Below are 17955 nucleotides of genomic sequence, written 5' to 3'. Positions count from 1 at the left end.
TAAGCTTTAATTATCATCCATGTGGATTTCATATCAGCCTGTGTGATCGGTGCTTCACAGGGGTCAAAATATGAAAGAACAAAGTGCTGAATTGTTCCAGGTGGCAAAATCACTTGTTGCCGTGTCCCACTGGAACTAATAAGGCAGGTCCATTTTCACCCCCTAAATCCCCTGCATTGGCTAAAATGACTGATTTACAGCTAAGACATTAAAACATGGACCAAACTCACATTATGCACATGCACACTCACACACACACACAGCACAAAGGTTTCTGATACTGTTCACACAGAGAACATGGGCCTGCGTCTCTGTGGCCTCACAGGTAAAAGAGTCCAAGGCCAATAATTGGTTTTGGCTCGTTGGGACGATAATCAGATTTGAGGTTTGGAGTCAGGAAACCTACACTGTAGATTGGAGTTTCTATTCTGATTTAAAGTGCAGGTATCAAGGCACTGGTGACGCCTTAAAGGAGTTTCACTTGTGGTGTCAAGGGGACAGAGGAGATTTAGACGGCAGAGCCAGATTTTCTTTTTTTACACCATCTTGTGTGTTCAGTTTTAGCCGAATAAGTCACAACCGTTTGTCAACGTGTGAATGACACTTTTAATGCTCATTTCAAAGTATGCCTTCTTTTACTTTTATTCTTTTATAGGGGAGAGTAGCATTTGGTTCACTTTTTCCATTAGTATCTCCTCACTCATTAAAGATACTGTAACTAAATTGTATTCGAGAATCTGGTGCAAACGTCTTACAAAGTTACAAAACCACACAGAAAGACACAGGTGAGGTAAAATGTTACACATCATATTATTATTTGAGAAACTTATATTATTAGCTGTGAGCATGCGTAGATGATTTACTGTTCAGGTTATGAAAAGTAAAAAATGAAATGCTACTTCACAATCTTTACTCACAGCCACTGTCTCCACATGGATTAAAGCAAGCATCAACTGATCAAGTCTGGAGTTTTCAGACTTGATTCACACAACCACCCACCTTCCTCCCTAACAGACAAATGAGTGTGTAACAAGTCATGTTCCCCTGAAGGAAACCCCGCCGCTGTGTTGTCGCAAAGAATAATTACAATATAATCGCATGATGTAGTGTTCGAAGCCATGCTGTGAAAGTAGCGCACCAGGCCCAGGACACACTCTTCAAAAGATTCAGACCAAGAAAAGTCATGGAAGAGTGATTGTGAGCGGGAGAGCATTTGTATCCAAGGCAAAGGGCTTTAGATGTTATGTGAAAACCATTTTGTGTCATGTGTTCACATGGAATACATATTACTTACATATGTAGGATGAAAAAGTACATCAAGGTCCGTCCCGGGAGACCACCAAACAATCTCTAACCTGCATTTAGGGAGTAAGTTAATGTAACTGTAGATTTGCTTAAGTACATGCCAGGGAGTTTTTCCATGTGGATGTCTGTGGTTATAGAAAAAACAAGTGCACCGACATTTTACGTGTATGAAGATACTGTAATAGGACCTAATGGCATGTGATGAATAGGATTAAGGTGTTTGATTGTGATTAAATGCTTAGTAAAAGCTTAGTAACATTTTGGAAGACATTAGATGTTTTTCTGGTAAGTAAGGAATGAACCTGATTATTAACTTACAAATATAAACTCTTATTTCCTTCTATATGTTGTTAAATGATACACAGTTGAAGGATGAATGTTGTGTTTATGGGGTTGCAAGCAAATAGGTGAAGGCAAAATGTTTTAACAAGTATTCAGTTTCAAATTGGCTCCAGCCTGGACGCTCCGCCTGCTCTCGCCGAGGATATTGACTTTCCCGCAAGTTAAAGTATTTAAATGTGGAGGGAGACAGATGCTGTATGTGGACTGGTGGCGACCACAAGAAACACACGTGTGGGCGGAAGGTTGATGTTGGGAGTTTTACTATCTGCGCATCTTATAGAGAGACATCAGCTGTGCCACCACTGCTTTAACTGCACAGAAAACAAATCATTCCGCGCTGTCACTCATGGAGTCCATTCAACCTTTTTATTTTTTTTATTTTTAATCACTTATTTTTAGGGCATCCCCGGTGCGCATTTTACCGCTGGTGCGTAAAGACCCGTGCGTAAAACTCCAAAAACGCACCGCTCTGCCGCGTCAGAGAAAGCCAAAGGGGGCTTATTCCTCTAATCAAGACTTTCGTTTTCAGTGAGTGATTGACACGAAGGGATTTAGCGGAGCTGCGTTGGTGACAGCGACACTTTCTCCGGACTCTCGGTGAGGATTGGCACCGCAGCGCCTTTTAAATCTCCAGGACCAGCAGAGTGGAGAGTGGATCCTTTTTTTTCGCCCGCATGGGACCCTGTCAGTTTTGGATCTCTTAATTGTCCCCGCTATCGCCTTCTATGTGTAACAAGAGGGACATAAATCTGGGCTGAGATCCCCATCAGGAGGAACTGTATTTCCGAGAGCTCCTAGCAGCGAATCAGTGGAGTATTCATGAAGCAATATTTGAACTATTACAAGATGAGGCTGAGAACATCGAGGTTAGGTTATCTGTAAGTAAAGAGGTGTCACTGTCATATAGTTGGTTATATGTAACTCAATGAATTCCGGCTACAGGTTGTTAATTTTTCCCCATTTTTCTCTCCCCTGCAGGTTACTTCAGTTCACGGCGCTTTGCTTTTACGCACAGGTAACTCACATTCTCACCTCAATAAAAAACACTGCACTAATGTTGCGTAAAGTTCTGCAGTTAACAAAGTAAAAGTTCACAGATATCCAGGCGCCGTCCACCGTCTCTACATCTGCGACAGGCTGCAATAACAATGAAAACATTTTATTATGAGCGCTATGGCAATTGGCAACAATTCAAACATCTTGAAAAGAGGTAAGCTCCAGCCTGAAAAAAAAAAAAAAAAAGTAATTGTTTCTCCACATGTGGGTGGAGAAACGCTGAAATGAAGGGAAAAAAAGAGAAATCAAGAAAGGGCGAAAGATCATCGGTGTTGAAAATATAAATAAATAAATGAACCGGCTGGATGAATTAACAATTGAACAAAATCAAAGGCAAATCCCGAGAATCTCCGCAATGTCCTACAAACGATGGTGGGGAAAAAGACGAAGCGGGCTGAATTGTTTAAATATGATGAATGACTTAATGAACTGTGGGACAGCGGGGCCCTGGCTCTTTGACTGGCAAGCTCGAGTCTCCTCACGGTTAATATTCATATTTCCGCAGTGCAAATTCCATGCGACTACTCCTGACATGTGTTTCCCATATCGTCCGACAGAGCTCCGTGCAGTCACCCCCTAATTTCAAGCACCATGTCACCGAGCAGAGCCGCCTGTCGGACCGCATGAGCCGCCGGCTGACCCGCACCTACCAGCTGTACAGCCGCACCAGCGGGAAACACGTCCAGGTCCTGGCCAACAAGAGGGTCAACGCCAACGGGGACGACGGAGCGGTGCACGGTAAGATGGAGGAAGAGGGGATCCACCGCGCTCAGAGACACAGCCACATGTCCACGGAACTGTGAGCAGCGGGAAGTGAAAGACGTCAAATATCGCGAGAAACATGTTCTTCTTTTTAAACAGTGGCCAAGGTTAATCGTCCCAGAAGGTGGTGTTTTTATTTACACAATTTAGATAGGATTATCAAGTTTAGTATGCATGTGTCAATTAAAACACCACAAGAACCTGCAGGAGACAGGAAGTAAAACATGTCAAATAAATATTATTAAGCTAGCTTACGCCAGTGTAACCCTGCAGTTTGTGTATTTAACTACATATTTAAAAATATGCTAGAAATCTAAATAGATGTAGCATGTTGCGGAATCGTACAATTCAAGTTAATCACTTTGAGAAGCTGCGGGAGGCCGGAAGTGAAACACGCAAAAATATTGCGAGACTATATATACTTTTAACAAGTAGCCTAGCTTAACTGCAGTTTATATATTTTTACGACATATTCATTACCAAAATAGAGTGAGCATGTAGCTGAATAAAGGTCCAAATATGTGAATTAAAACACTTTGAGATTCGGCGGGAATTGAAATTTAACATTATAAAGCTAGGCTTCTTTTTAGCAAGTAGCCTAGCGTGACATCCCCTGCAGGTGGCATATGTAATTACATTATTCAAATATAAATATCAAATACAATTACAAAAGGTGGCTGAATTAAGGACCACTTAGGCCAATCCAAAATGTCTCTTAAAACATTTCGAAAATTCAGATAGAATGAGTATGTTGTTGAATAAAGGACCACGTATGTGAATCCTTAATTTCAATTAAAACACAACGAGAAACAGTGGGAGACAGGAAGTGACATATGCAAAATATCGTGAGAATATGTTGTGTAATTAACTTTTTTAACTTTTTGAGCAAGGCTACTATTTTATGCAGGTGGAGTATTCAATTACGTAATTTAAATATAGTATCAAATAAATGTGCATGTAGCTGAATAAATGTCCACATATGTGAATTCATTCAGGAAAAAACTTTTTTTTTTATAATCTTTGAAACAACAAAGCAACTTTACCTCTTGAAGCCCCAGTGTGCCCTGTCCAGGTCCATGAAAACGCGATGACAGCTAAAGGCCGTCATGTCTTACATTTCAATGCTTTTATACCTCAGGAAAACAGTAAAAAAATACTTAAGATGTTCACCTTACAAACACAGGAATAGTTTAAACTCAATGGTGCACGGTGCGGCGTTGAAAAGCAGTATAAATTATGTCGTCTTTCTGGCAGCCCGTAGGAAAATAGTCGGAGCCAGGAGAAACAGAGGTGGAAACTGTAAACAGAGTTAGTGGCATCTGTGTTGCCATCTTTTATGGACTTATGAAGGTAATTTATTCTCTTTCGTGTGTTGGTGGTCCAGAAAGTCATTGACACCTGTTAGGATGGACTTTTCTTAACTTCTCACAGGAAAATTGTCTTAAACTGAGAGGGAGCAGAATTCCTGTCACCAAAGGATTTTTGGTGCGTCTAGCCATCTTTCCACCGCAGCCACCATCCATCCATCCACTCCTCTGTGCCGGCTGCCCGCCTGCTTTTTTGGAGGCGGTTTTTATGAGGAATTTTCATTGCTTTACAACTCAATGTATGACTCAATTTATAAGGAGCTGCGGTGAAGTCAGCATCTTCACTTTATACCTTTTCCTCTCCTGTGTGCTCTTTTGTCTTTTAAATTTCCCTGCCTACGCACACTCACACATACGCACACACACATACACGCAGAGTCGATCATGCACACACTGGCTGCACATCCTAAGTGGGTGTCACTCTTGTAACTGGCCCAAATCTGACCGCTGCTCTGTGCTTGTGGCTGTGTCCCCGACCGCAGTATTCTCACTCTCCTTTATCCCCAGTCTGAAATGCATCGCAGCACAGCATTTACCGACATCCAACAACAATCACGCCGTGAGAAAATCACTATCATTTGGTGCTATTTTGGACGGCTTGCATGCTTTGTTGAAAGGTGGCTGCCGGTTCATGAAGTTTTAAAGTTTTTGTCTTGATTCTGGTTCCCTGGTCACGATCTTGTCCAGACAATTTCATGCCATTTAATGATGACTTGATGTAAATCCAGTTCACTGCAGCTTCCACTGCACATGAATAATACATTCAAGTCTCACACACACTGCAACATGATAATCTGAACGCCTGCACCGTGTCACAACTGTGTCATCTCATTATTTCTGATCTCTTTTGTCTGTGCAGCTAAACTGGAGGTGGAGACGGACTCTTTTGGAAGTCGTGTTCGTATTAGAGGGGTGAAGACAGGATACTATATATGCATGAACAAGCGGGGGAAGCTGATTGGCAAGGTAATCTTGAATTCATATTTTTGTGACTACATTTATCTGTTGCTTGGAAATGTTAATCCAAATTTGCAGTTTATGGACACATTGTTGAGACGACGAATACAAAATGAATTATATTCAGAAATAAGACGGAGCAGGTTTTAAAGGGTATTTGATTGTCTCACTATCTCCCCTCTTTTTCTTTTGCAGCGGAAAGGCCGAGGCAAAGACTGCATCTTCACCGAGATTGTTCTGGAAAACAACTACACAGCCCTCCAGAACGCCAAGTACGAGGGCTGGTTTATGGCTTTCACACGCAAGGGCCGCCCAAGGAAGGCCTCCAAGACCAAGCAGCATCAGAGGGAGGCCCACTTCATGAAGCGTCTACCCAGGGGGCATTTGCTGAGTGAGAGGAGGCCGTTTGATGTCCTTCCTCTCCCTGTCCCCGTGCACCCTTTGAGCAGGCGGACTAAACATTCCCATCACCAGCGCTCAGGGGACCGCTGAGGACTGAAACCACTGAGGGAGAACTGTGGATGAACCAGCGCGAGAACCACTACAAGAAAAAAACAAGTGCTCCCAGCAAAATCAACTTTTACCATCAAGGGCCCATACACTTTTTGCCTCATTTTGTGGACTTATTATGTAATACTTTGTACTGGATTGTGTGTAAACAATCTAATATCTAATCTGCTAGTTATTTCCAATTCAGTCAGACTTTAGGAAAGTTTTTTTTCTCTTATTAAATCAGGGGGCATTTAAAGGACTGAAGAGCTCAACTACATTGACATGAATGAAAACCTTTGGTTAGAAGTTCACCAGCTCAGCAACAAAGAATGTTTGAAAAGAGAAATGAGTACAATGCAGCTAGACACGGCAGCTATCTGTGGATTTTCTTGTGGTCACAGCATCTGAGTCTCAGTTGACATGCTATCTTGCCTTTAGGAGGAGTTTGGAGAATTTTAACCTGTTTTTTTTTTTCTACACATATAAATATATTTTTACTGTAAAAATGTAAATTGCGTCAAATGATGGAAATATTTATTGTAGAGTGTATATTAAAACCACTAAAGAATCAGTTCACATGCTGCGTGGCTTCTCTCTTGTGTAGTTGTTTTTGGACGAAGCGTACAATGCTGGTTGGCCTAAAAAAAGAACAAAAAAAACTGTTGCTTTTTTTTCTTCTCCTCCTCCTTCTTCTTCTTCCTCTTCTTCCCCAAGCTGGAGACCCAGATAACTGAGGGGCAATATCTGTGACAGGCTACTGAATTCAGTGTGCTCAGCAAGTGAGACTTGGGCCTGAATGGCCCGAGCTATGCATTAAAAGCGATGAGGTCAGCCCACCATTTTGGCCCAAACAAAGGTTACCACCATGTAGTTGCATTTCTCACGATCGCACACCGTAACTCTCTGATCAAATGGGCCCTTTGTGTAACCTCATATAAAAGGGCATGTTATACAATAGTGGGTTCGAATAATAACACGAGAAGGGGTCAGTTATCAAAAAGAAGCCAGTCACACAGGGAGGGGTGGGTGGTGGGGGTTGCGCAGAGGGGCTGCAGAAAAAGCACCAGGGCCTGTGTGGCAAAATGTGGCATCGGCTGAAAGAGGGGGAATGGCTGGGAAGAGGCATTCGCGAATGAAAGGGAGGCAGAAAGGAAACCCTCTTCCCAGAGGCAGTTGAGCATGACCATCAGAGGCCAAACGACAGGGGAGGAAGAAGACCCTGAACAGAGGAATTTGGCTGCTCTCACAATGCATGAGCTGGACAACCAATTTGTTAGTTGGTGTTTGCTGCCACAGGAATTTGTTTTGACAGCAGCTCGAGTGCTAAAGACGGCAAAGCATTACAGAAAATTAGCAAAATCAAGACCTCAGAATCATTGCTCGGTATTCGATGTAATCACTAAACATCAACTTTGTTTCACATTTTATATTTATTTAGAATCAACAGCAACAAGTGTTGTAAAAACAAGCAGAAAAACACTTCCTTGACTTTCTTCATGTCAATTCCTTCAAGTCTCTCTCAAGAATTTGCAAAACAACAGGACAGGCTGCGAATGAAATGCTTTCTTGTGTTCCTGTTCTTTCCATCTGGAATAAGACAAAGCACAATGGTAAGAGAGACCTGTGGTTTTGTCTCTGCTTCTTGCACTTGCTCTCTGGGTTTGGACAAGTGGTAAAAAAAAATGCAAGGAATCACAAGGTGGAAACGATCTATATTTAAATACCATTGTCTCTTTTTTTATCCACTGTCTAAGTATTTCCGACAGTAGTTTTTAAAATGAACTTATCAAACATCGCAGTGAAGCAAGGATCTATACAATCATTTCTTTCTGTACATGCCAGGTATTCACTCAGAATTTCCTATGACAAACATGAGAGCTGCCGACTTTATATTCGTCAACATTAGGCCCTTTTGTAAAACAACTCTTGCACAGTTGCACTCATTTCTAACCTGTGTCGGTGGAGTTTTAGCTGCAGACCACTGCGTCAGAGTGACCCTCTGCTCTAATGGGAAATAGTAACACTAGTTTCAGTAATGGCTTTCAGGGTGGCCCACTACATGCAAGGAACATAAGGATATTCAGTTAACACAAATGGGTTGTGCTCGTAACAGTGACCCCGGAACGAACAGGGATGAGGCATTGTGTGTTTTGAGTGTTTTACAAGGACATCAACGAAGAGGAGGGTTGTGGGTTATGTGACCCTGCCATCGAAATGTCTCCCCGGTAGCTTTGGTGACAAGGAGTACAAAATACATGTTGTACTCTTTGGTGACAAGGAGTACAAAATACATGTTGTGGCAATATTTTTAAAAATTCCAAATATACAAATGTTTTCTGCAGTTATTTTTCTGTGACAGAAATTATTTGGAGAAAAAAAACCTCATGGTCAAATGGCAAAGTTAATAAATCTGACTGTGAGGCTGAGAAACACATTGACCACGATTAAATGGGCCACAGTTGAGAAACATAATGAGAGAAACTAACCTATGAATAAGGCACTGAGAGAAGGGATTCTGAGTGAGTCAAAGTAAGGCTCACATGTGACTGGAAAAATGACGCTGCGTGTTTCTGCTTTAAATGCAATGCAGAACGTTTCTCTCGCTCCCACCGTCACAATTCACTGAGTTTTGCAGTCGACGTTCCCATCTCCAGTTCCCTTCAGTTTCTTCAGCTCCTTCAGTAGCTCCTGCTCAAGGGTTAAGATCTCTTTGGGCTTCTTGTACTGGATAAGAGAGAAGAAAGAGTAATTACTTCAACATTCTCCCCATCTGCCTCCTGCATATCCTCCACTGCAGCCATATCGAAAGAACATACAAAATACAAAGCTAATAAAACAACAAAAAGGAGCAATTACTGTGGGCATAAAAAATTTAAAACCTCTCGGGTGCACAGATTTTAAAATCCACATCTTGTCCTCATGATGCATATAAAAATACTTAAATAAACAAAGTGATGCTTTTATGAACATGACCGTGGTTTATATCAAATTGAAGTAACTCATGCAAGTTAGGATTATAGTTTCCAGTAGATTTTATTTGGATTTGTAAATTTAAAAAAAATCCAGATTCTTTTTAAATAACTCACAATGCTCAGATGATAATGTTCAGGATCCTACATTCATCAATTTAAGTCTAAAAACAGATCTAAGAATCAAACTGTAATGTTTGCACCTTTACAATTAAAGCAAATAGTTTTACAACTGGTTTAAGTTCATTTATTTTTCATTGGAGCGTCGCACTTACGCTGACAATCAAAGTGTTGTTGGCGTGAGTGAAGCTGAGGGCAGAGCAGTCGAATGGCAGCTCACTGCGCTCCATGTCAGGAACACTGAACTTCTTATAATACCTGGGAAGACATGCAGTCAAATGTCATAGGTTTGTCCGGAGACTGTGAAGACTAAAGTGTTGTGCACACTGCCATCTATAGGGAGACAGTGAGGATTACATGCAGCAAGTGTTATGCATAGGAATGACACGATGGCCAGGAAAACCCAGTGTTCTTATGTGTAAATTACTTTTTGTTTGAGGTCTTTATGATGATGCATTTCTCCGATGGCTCCACAACAACACTGAAGACATCTTTAGGATAGGGAAGGTTACGGATTCGCCACTGAAAGCTGCTCTTTGTGTCTGTACGCATGAACAAAGGCTGCGGAGACAGAAAGATTGATAGTGAAAGAGTTCTCTCTCATACGAGCCAAAGTTAAGATGAGAATCTGGGGTGGTTCAGCGATAATTCTAGGATGAAAATGAGAGAAAATAGGGAGAAAAACCCACATTGGAGTTGTTCTCCTTGATCACATCGTCCGAAGATGCAACAGGGCTCGCAGGTGGCTCCCCAACCTCCACCTCCCATTGGCCCTGAGCTCCAAGTGTGCTTTTATTACGCCACTTTCGTACTGAAATGAACCAAAGGTTGTGTAAGACAGACACACACATGCACTCCATGCACTGTTAGATATTTAAACATGAATTAAACATGCAGTTGTGTAAAAATCTTACCAATGAGCTCATCTGTTTTCAAGTCATACTCTTCAGCCATTTCGTTTCCATCTGTGAAGAGGAAGTGGATCTTCCTTTTTCCTGCAGGTGGAATTCAGAAACATATGAACATACAAACAACAACAACAACAAAAACAATACTTGAACGTGTTTCTAGTGGAGCTCAAACAAGCTAAGCAATCGCAGTACTAACCCAGATCCTGTCAATCTTAGGACAGTCATTGACATACTAAACACCTTTTTTTAAATTTTGTATTCCTGTATACATATGATATTTAAATGTGGGTCAAATGAAATAAGATGTAAATGCTGGATTATAATAATGTAATGTAATAATGGCAGAAACAGACATGGACGAACAAAAGCTAGTGTTTCAAAGATAAGCTTCAAGTGAGCAGAGATGTTGATCAGGACATTTCCCGAGTCGACACACAGTGTGTCACATCGCACCTCTAATTCATGTCACAACCCTTTTCAGACATCGTTCTGCAGATGAGAAATCGCCACCTGCTTGTTGCCAAATGGCACCAATGCTGTTAGCTTACATTGGCTAACATTAGCTAACAGTCTAGAGGATGACGGGCTCTTTAAGCAGAGGTTTCCTTTTGGGGAAGTTTAGTTTAAAGGTCAGGAAGACGAGTCCTTGTTATCGGTTGTTCTCACCGTCGTGTATCAGAGCTGTTTTCCTCGATGACTGTAAACTCTGAGTCCAGCTCTGCACAGCCATGTCTCCACTGGCGTCTCTGTCGCACAGGACCACTTCCGTAACCATAGCAACCCACGTCAACACGTAACCCGACAAGTAAGAGCATATATATATAAAAACATCTGTATACATGGAAACTTACCTGCATTTTTCTGAAGATTACCATCTATATATTGTAATTTGTAGACTTTCAGATGATTTATTTATAATGGCTAGAAAATATGAGCCGAACGAAACCAAGCAGTGACCCGGAAGTGAACCATTTGAATTGATGTCCGTCTGTCGTCGTGTTCATTTGCATGGTTCCATCTGAGCAGGGGTAAGAGTCCAAATGTCACAGTGTAATGAGTTTAAGGCTTCAGATATGGAAATGTATTCGGACCTGCTGGTATGAGTATAACATATTATATATGTTGGCTGTAGAGACTAACTGAAAGAGTCTAACGCATGTGTTGTTTACTGTTTCTGTTCGCATTCGCTAAAGTTGGCTAGCTAGGAGCAGACAGAGCACAGTTTGATTTCTGAGAGATCAGCTTTAGTGTGTGGAGCAGGATCAGCTGTCCTGCCACACAGTGCTGGTCCCCACAGCTCCCACGTGTTTCTTTTACTGGGAAAAAGCTGTAACTGTATGTTCTGTGGGCTGCTCCATTCAGAGGAGCAGACAGAAACCAGCTTGCAGTTGTGTCATGTCACGAATTCCTTCTACTCAAGTACTGTAGGACATCTTTGAAGTCTTTGTATTTTATTTGAGCATTCCCATGTTGTACCATTGCCCTACAATCGGATGAATGAATGTTTACATTTACTATATAGTCATCCTTATAATTTGATCTATGTCACTAGTTACTATTACTACTAAATAATACTGTACTTTTAAAATAAGTGATCTTCTTATCAATAATATGTTCTGTATATGAGTGGCAGTAGTAATAAGTACAATTATAATATTTGATGATAAAACACTCTGTTGGTATGATTCGCATGTTTACTCTTGACATTTAATACATTTGATTGATATTACTTTCATTTTACTTTCCTGTTGTCGATGAGTTTTGCAGTGATAAATCTCATATGGCACAGATTGTACGCCTAAAGCAACTTTGATTTGCTTCTCTTGTAATTTGGCACATGTAATGTTCAATATCGGATCATATGGATTGCTAGAGGTGCTGGGCTACAACTGCATGATCACATAGGGGATATTCACTCTGAAATTGATACACTTTTTTGTTTAAAAGGTTCATTAAGATTTTAGAATGTTTTTACAGCATAGTATTGTTACTATAAAACTGTAAGTTCTGCAGAATTCCAAATATGAAAAGGAAACAAATATAAGACAATAATTGTTGTTCAACCAGTCTTCCTGTGTGAACTTGCTACACATTAGTGTGTGAAGCATATTTGGTGCTAGATAGAGTACACAGCTGATGTTTCAGGTATGTGGGTTGGTTTTACTTTTCTAACTCATAATTACGTCATAATTCTGCTTTGTGCCACAGGCCCCTGGTGCCCCCCTGTGATACACAAGATGGAGACTCGTCATGGCATCATGAAGGCTTTCCCCAGAGTTAAAAGGGCCAAAGTACTACAGGGAAAGGATGCACCACCACTGAAGAAGAAACCAGATGCATGTGATGCCTCAGGTTGTTATTGTGTTTGCATTTGTGTTTTATAAATAATGGAACAAATGGAATGTTTATAGATTCATATCTATTTAGGGACATAGACATCTACTGTTAACACCAAAGTAGAAGCCAGGCAATGCAACACATGTGCTCACAGTAACCTGCTCCTCTCCTCTGCCACAGGAGACACTTTTAATGGAGTCACAGTGTACATCCTCCCTGCTGGAATAGGAAGTGCCAGATGTCAGATTTTTCAAAGACAAATTCAGCAGAATGGAGGACAGACAGAGAGTTCACTGTGTCCCGCTGTCACTCATGTTGTTGTAGATGACAACATGGACAGTGACAGGGCTCTGCGCCTACTGAAAGTGGATTGTATGCCCTCTGGAGTCCAACTTGTGAAATGCACTTGGTTGAGCCTGTGCATCAGTGAGAAACAACTCCTGGATGTAGATAACTACAGTCTTCTTTTACCCAAGAGGTAAATGAGCCATTTGTTCTTTTGTTCTAGAATTCTTATGTTTATATATCTGTGTCCTTTGATTTTTCCAGTTTATGAGGTAGACTTAAACTTGTCAATAGACTAGACAGAGACAGTGGATGTACAGTTGAAATCTATTGTGACTTAAATCTTGTATCTTTTTATTCTTTATCTGTTTAGGGATCCTGAAACACAACATGACAATATTAAAGAAGAGTTGCCGATTGTCAAACCTGCAGCATTTGTTGAACCAATGTCTCATCAAACCAAGCAAGAGGAGACTATAGACATGGTAGGTTGCAAGGTCATAAGATGCTTTTCTGATATTGGTAAAATCTTTCTTCATAGCAGAGCCGCACTAGATTATTTCACCCTCTCCTGAATCCTGTCTCTCACAAACTCTCCTGCGGCAACACAGAGTAACACACACTAAGATTGTCATTGGATGCATCTGTAAACTCTGACTGGGTTAAAACAACATCCTTTAGTTTCCACGAACTGAAATGACGGGATTATTTGCATATATAACAGGGAAGTGAGATCCCATCACGAGGAGACACATTCAGCACGGCTTGTAATGCCAGGTGTGAACAGAAGAACTCAGAGGTGACCACTTGTGATTGGATCTCTCAGGATGGATGTTAATACCAGGTCCTAATAGGTTCTTATAGAGTTAACCAGCAGTAATCATTTGGTGCAAAAGTAAGCACAAAACAACAAGCCTCTGCGTGTTGGATCGTTAACTCAGTTTTATTTAAATTCCTGCTATTAGACTGGACCAGAAACTAAAGATGAATTGCGAGCAGAAGAAGATGTCGTCTCTCATAGTGACCTGAAAGCGCTCATCACTGGCCAGCACCCCAAAGAGGAGATGCCTGGCCCCAGCCTCGACCCCGGTCCGGACCCTGCGGCTCAGAAGGCGGCCTCAGGAAAGTGGGTCTGTGCCCAGTCCTCTCAATCCAAAAGTAATAACTTCAACAAGCACATCACAGACAAACTAGAAGTGCTGGCCAAGGCCTACACGCACCAGGGGGACAAGTGGAGGGTGCTGGGCTACTCCAAGGCTGTCAACGCACTGAAGAGTTACCACAAGCCTATTACATCATATCAGGTACTGCAGTGCAGATGCTTTTATTATTATGTCGTTGGTGCTGTCAGTAATTTGTGTGGTTGTTAAATATACTGGAGCAAGTACTTTTTGGTGCATCACAGTTAAGTACACTTTTTATTGCAAGGTGTTGGAATAATTTTTGTATATACAATTTTTATATAAATTAGTTTCCCCCCACTTCGTTCAGGAGGCTTGTCAGATTCCCGGAATCGGAAAACGAATGGCTGACAAAATCGATGAGATTATGGAGAGTGGACATCTCCGGAAGATTGATCACATTGGGGAGGCTGTGCCAGTACTGGAACTTTTCACTAACATTTGGGGTGCGGGAGCTAAAACCGCACAACTGTGGTACCAACAGGTAAGACACACGAGCTTGTATGCACATATATATATTATAGGCATGTTTATGTAATGTGAGTGCTTACACATATAAAGGTAAGTCAATTTACAAAAAAGTCTGTATTTTTACAGACATCACTAAATGATGTGTCAGATAACTGAAATGCTGTGTAGATTAAAACTCTGGATCAAACCCTGTCTGATAAATCGGCTGAATCCATATACATTGCATACCAAAAAGTGTTCAGATCCCTTCACTTTTCACATTTTGATAAAAATGTTTCCCTCATCAGCTTACTTTAAATAATGACACATTGAAAAACTAAATTTTAGAAATTGTATATTTGACAGCACTTACAGCCTCTAGTACTCCTGGGTATTACACAACAAGCTTTGTACACCCATTCCACTCCTGCTTCGTCTTGGTTGTGTGTTAATGGTCATTGCCCTGTTGTAAGATGAACCTTTGACCCACTGTGAAGTCCAGAGAGTCCAGTTTAGGTTCTTTCCCGTGTCTGAGGAGAAGATTGAGCCACTCTGTCGTAAAGCTGTAGTGATGTTTCTCCCATCTCCACACAGGATCTCTGGAGCTCAGCCAGAATAACCATCAGGTTCTTTGTCACCGCTCTTACTGAGCTCGAGGAAGACTCCTGATTGTTCCAATTATCTCCCCTTTAATAAATCTAGAGGCCACCGTGGTTCTTGGGAACCACTCTAGATGAAGAAGCGTCTCAAAGATGATAAAAAGAAATAGTTTAAACCATAAACTGTCCCTGCTCAGTACTTACCTCATCACAGCTCTTTAAAATCCAAATGTAAGAAATTGTTTGTTCCTATTAGGTGTTAAAAGTATTTCTGCTTATATGGTAGTTATCAGGTTTTCTGAAGTCTCAAATATTAATATAAATACCAGCTTCAAAATTAATTTGAGTAAAGCTTAGCTTCATCGGCGGAAGCTTTTGTTATCTTGAAATACGTCTTACAAAAAGATGACTATACAATAAGCTGGAAAGTGTGATTTTTTTTTTTTTAGTAGATATGGTTTTGTTAAATACACCTTAAATTCCGAAGGTTTAATATTGAAGCTGGGCTACACATTTTCATTGTGATTTAATGAATGAAACTTTGGCAAAAAGAAGACAGGAAGCAAATGTCTAATATATAATGTGGATCAAATGTATTGTTTGATTTGTTGTTATCAGGGATTTCGCACTTTGGAGGACATCCGCACAAAAGCCCACCTGACCAACACTCAGAAAATAGGACTCAAGCACTACGATGACTTTCTGGACCGTATGCCCCGAGAAGAAGCAGCAGCCGTAGAGAAATTGGTAATGCATCTTCATTTCTCGCGAAACATACAACGTTTTGTGATGATGACTGAAATGTGTTTGATTTGATTTTCATCATTTCAGTGTTGTGTTTAGCCGTGTACATAGAGATGTGATATCTCTGAAAAAGATTCCACCTTCAATCCACAGAAATTTGGAGGACTTAAAGTAGGAAAAACTTTGAAGCGGTTTTCCTTGACTGCTTGATGATGAGAAAACCAGACCATGTTCTCACAAAGTGAAGTGAGCTTCCCAAAGGGGAAAAGTAACTCTTAAACTTGCTGCATCTTAAGGTAGCCAGATACCTGCTCGCTCTACAGCACTGAGCACAATGCTAGTTGTTTTTAGATAGTATTACTGGATTTTCTTTTTCCTTCAGAGCTGCCAGATTGAAAGCGCACGCGAGGCAGATGACTAAAGCATGTGTCCTCCCTCAGCCTTGTCAAAATTATATGTGATGCTACCTCCCAGTATTTGGCTGGGAACAGGTAAAAACATTGCTGTTCGCCAGCGGGAGGGACTCTATAAAAAATAGAGAACATACAAATTAAACACTGGTTGTATGTTATTAATCCGAAGATTTCGAAAGGCTCCTTCAGTCTAGGTTACGTGCTGGGCTCTATTTTGTGTCTCTGTTTGGTATGTGCAGGTGAGGGATGCCACCCATGCTATAGACCCAGGACTAGTGGCGATGGCCTGTGGCTCCTACCGTCGAGGAAAAGCCACATGTGGAGATGTAGACATACTCATAACTCACCCCGATGGCAAGTCACACAAGGGCATTTTCAGCAAAGTGTTACAGAGCCTCCATGACAGTGGTAAGCTTCATTCTTTTTTTGGTGGAAGGGATTTTCTCCTGTCTTATTCGTAGGTTGGATTTCCTTCAGAGAAACTAAAACGTCCTTTCTCTCAGGGTTTTTGACAGACGACCTGGTGAGCCACGAGGAGAATGGAGAGCAGAAGAAATACATGGGTGTGTGCCGTTTGCCAGGACCCGGCCACCGCCATCGCAGGCTGGACATCATCGTTGTGCCCTACGGCGAGTTCGCCTGTGCCCTCATGTATTTCACCGGGTCGGCACACTTCAACCGCTCAATGAGAGCCATGGCAAAGACGAAAAACATGAGCTTATGTGAGCACTCGCTGAACAAAGCTGTGGTGCGTCAGGGAACTTTAAAGTTGTATGGCGGCACTCCGCTTCCTACACCGACAGAGAAGGATGTATTCAGTCTTTTAGGCATACCGTACAGGGAGCCCAATGAAAGGGACTGGTGATCATTTGTCAATCACAATGCAAAGTTGGATTTTAGAGAAAAATAATCATGAATCAATGAGAAAGCTCAATCATGCTCAAACAACCAATTTTAAGGATTTTTTGCTGCTCCACAGATCAAATTAGAGCCCTGTTTGCCTTGAATGGCAATTTTAATCACTATTATTCTCCTTTATTATAAAAAGGTTCAAGCTCAAAAACATATTTACTGACTTAACTGCATCTCTCAGGTTGTTTCAGTTGTATATGCCAAGGTTTCTGAGATGTCCAGTCCTGACACTACTGTGAGTCCAATATATAAGTGAAGGGGAAATTTGTTGAGGATTCCATAGCCTTTAAAAGTAATTTAGAGTATTTTTTTAAAATTATAGTATGTATATATTTATCTATATATGTGTAAGTTAGTAAGTAAATTAAGTAAGTATTTTTTTTGGGGGGGGGGGGGCATATAGATTAACTAGCAGGTCAAAATCAAACCCGGCTGCTGCGGAGGCGTGCCCCCCCCCTATGAAAAAATATTGGATGAATGGATAAATATTGATGAAATTCCATCAATATCAGTGAAATCAATATCACTTGGAAATTCCCGAAAATCAAAAAAAAAAAACCTGTCGCTCATACTTTCAAACAAAGTAAACCAAATTAATAAATAAATCCTGGATCCTCCACTTTGTCCTTATCTACCGCAAAATGGGATGTTTTTTTTCTTGGTCCATGTCTCATTCTTCCAAGTTTTGTGGAATTCTGTCTGGTAATTTTTTTTTTTTCATCATAATCCTGCTGAAAAACAAAGCACCAAACA

The 17955-nt window shown here is 41.0% G+C and overlaps 3 protein-coding genes across 4 annotated transcripts; 2 read left to right on the top strand and 1 right to left on the bottom strand.

Moving 5' to 3' along the window:
* The first annotated feature begins 1697 nt into the window (after positions 1–1697).
* Positions 1698–6849, top strand: fgf8b (fibroblast growth factor 8 b). The gene is made up of 5 exons (XM_034600531.1): positions 1698–2525; positions 2626–2662; positions 3261–3441; positions 5692–5798; positions 5985–6849. The coding sequence occupies exons 1-5, from the start codon at positions 2467–2469 to the stop codon at positions 6279–6281; spliced, it is 681 nt and encodes a 226-aa protein (XP_034456422.1). The 5' UTR covers positions 1698–2466; the 3' UTR covers positions 6282–6849.
* An 888-nt stretch (positions 6850–7737) lies between these two features.
* dpcd (deleted in primary ciliary dyskinesia homolog (mouse)) lies at positions 7738–11205 on the bottom strand. 2 transcript variants are annotated; one of them, XM_034600517.1, is made up of 7 exons: positions 10948–11205; positions 10285–10365; positions 10060–10181; positions 9798–9931; positions 9526–9628; positions 8892–9005; positions 7738–7868 (listed from the first exon to the last, which is right to left on the bottom strand). In XM_034600517.1, the coding sequence occupies exons 1-6, from the start codon at positions 11120–11122 to the stop codon at positions 8901–8903; spliced, it is 720 nt and encodes a 239-aa protein (XP_034456408.1). In that variant the 5' UTR covers positions 11123–11205; the 3' UTR covers positions 7738–7868; positions 8892–8900. The 2 variants fall into 2 exon arrangements, with proteins under 2 accessions (XP_034456408.1, XP_034456399.1); XM_034600508.1 differs by lacking the exon at positions 7738–7868 and having other exon boundaries at positions 8625–9005.
* A 9-nt stretch (positions 11206–11214) lies between these two features.
* On the top strand, positions 11215–17757 carry poll (polymerase (DNA directed), lambda). The gene is made up of 9 exons (XM_034600284.1): positions 11215–11309; positions 12490–12633; positions 12799–13096; positions 13277–13388; positions 13869–14207; positions 14395–14568; positions 15752–15880; positions 16530–16698; positions 16794–17757. The coding sequence occupies exons 2-9, from the start codon at positions 12519–12521 to the stop codon at positions 17153–17155; spliced, it is 1698 nt and encodes a 565-aa protein (XP_034456175.1). The 5' UTR covers positions 11215–11309; positions 12490–12518; the 3' UTR covers positions 17156–17757.
* The last annotated feature ends 198 nt before the right edge of the window (positions 17758–17955 follow it).

Source organism: Hippoglossus hippoglossus, chromosome 1 (genome assembly GCF_009819705.1).
Source record: "Hippoglossus hippoglossus isolate fHipHip1 chromosome 1, fHipHip1.pri, whole genome shotgun sequence".
Lineage (NCBI taxonomy): Eukaryota > Metazoa > Chordata > Actinopteri > Pleuronectiformes > Pleuronectidae > Hippoglossus > Hippoglossus hippoglossus.
This window is presented reverse-complemented; position numbering and strand designations above follow the sequence as displayed.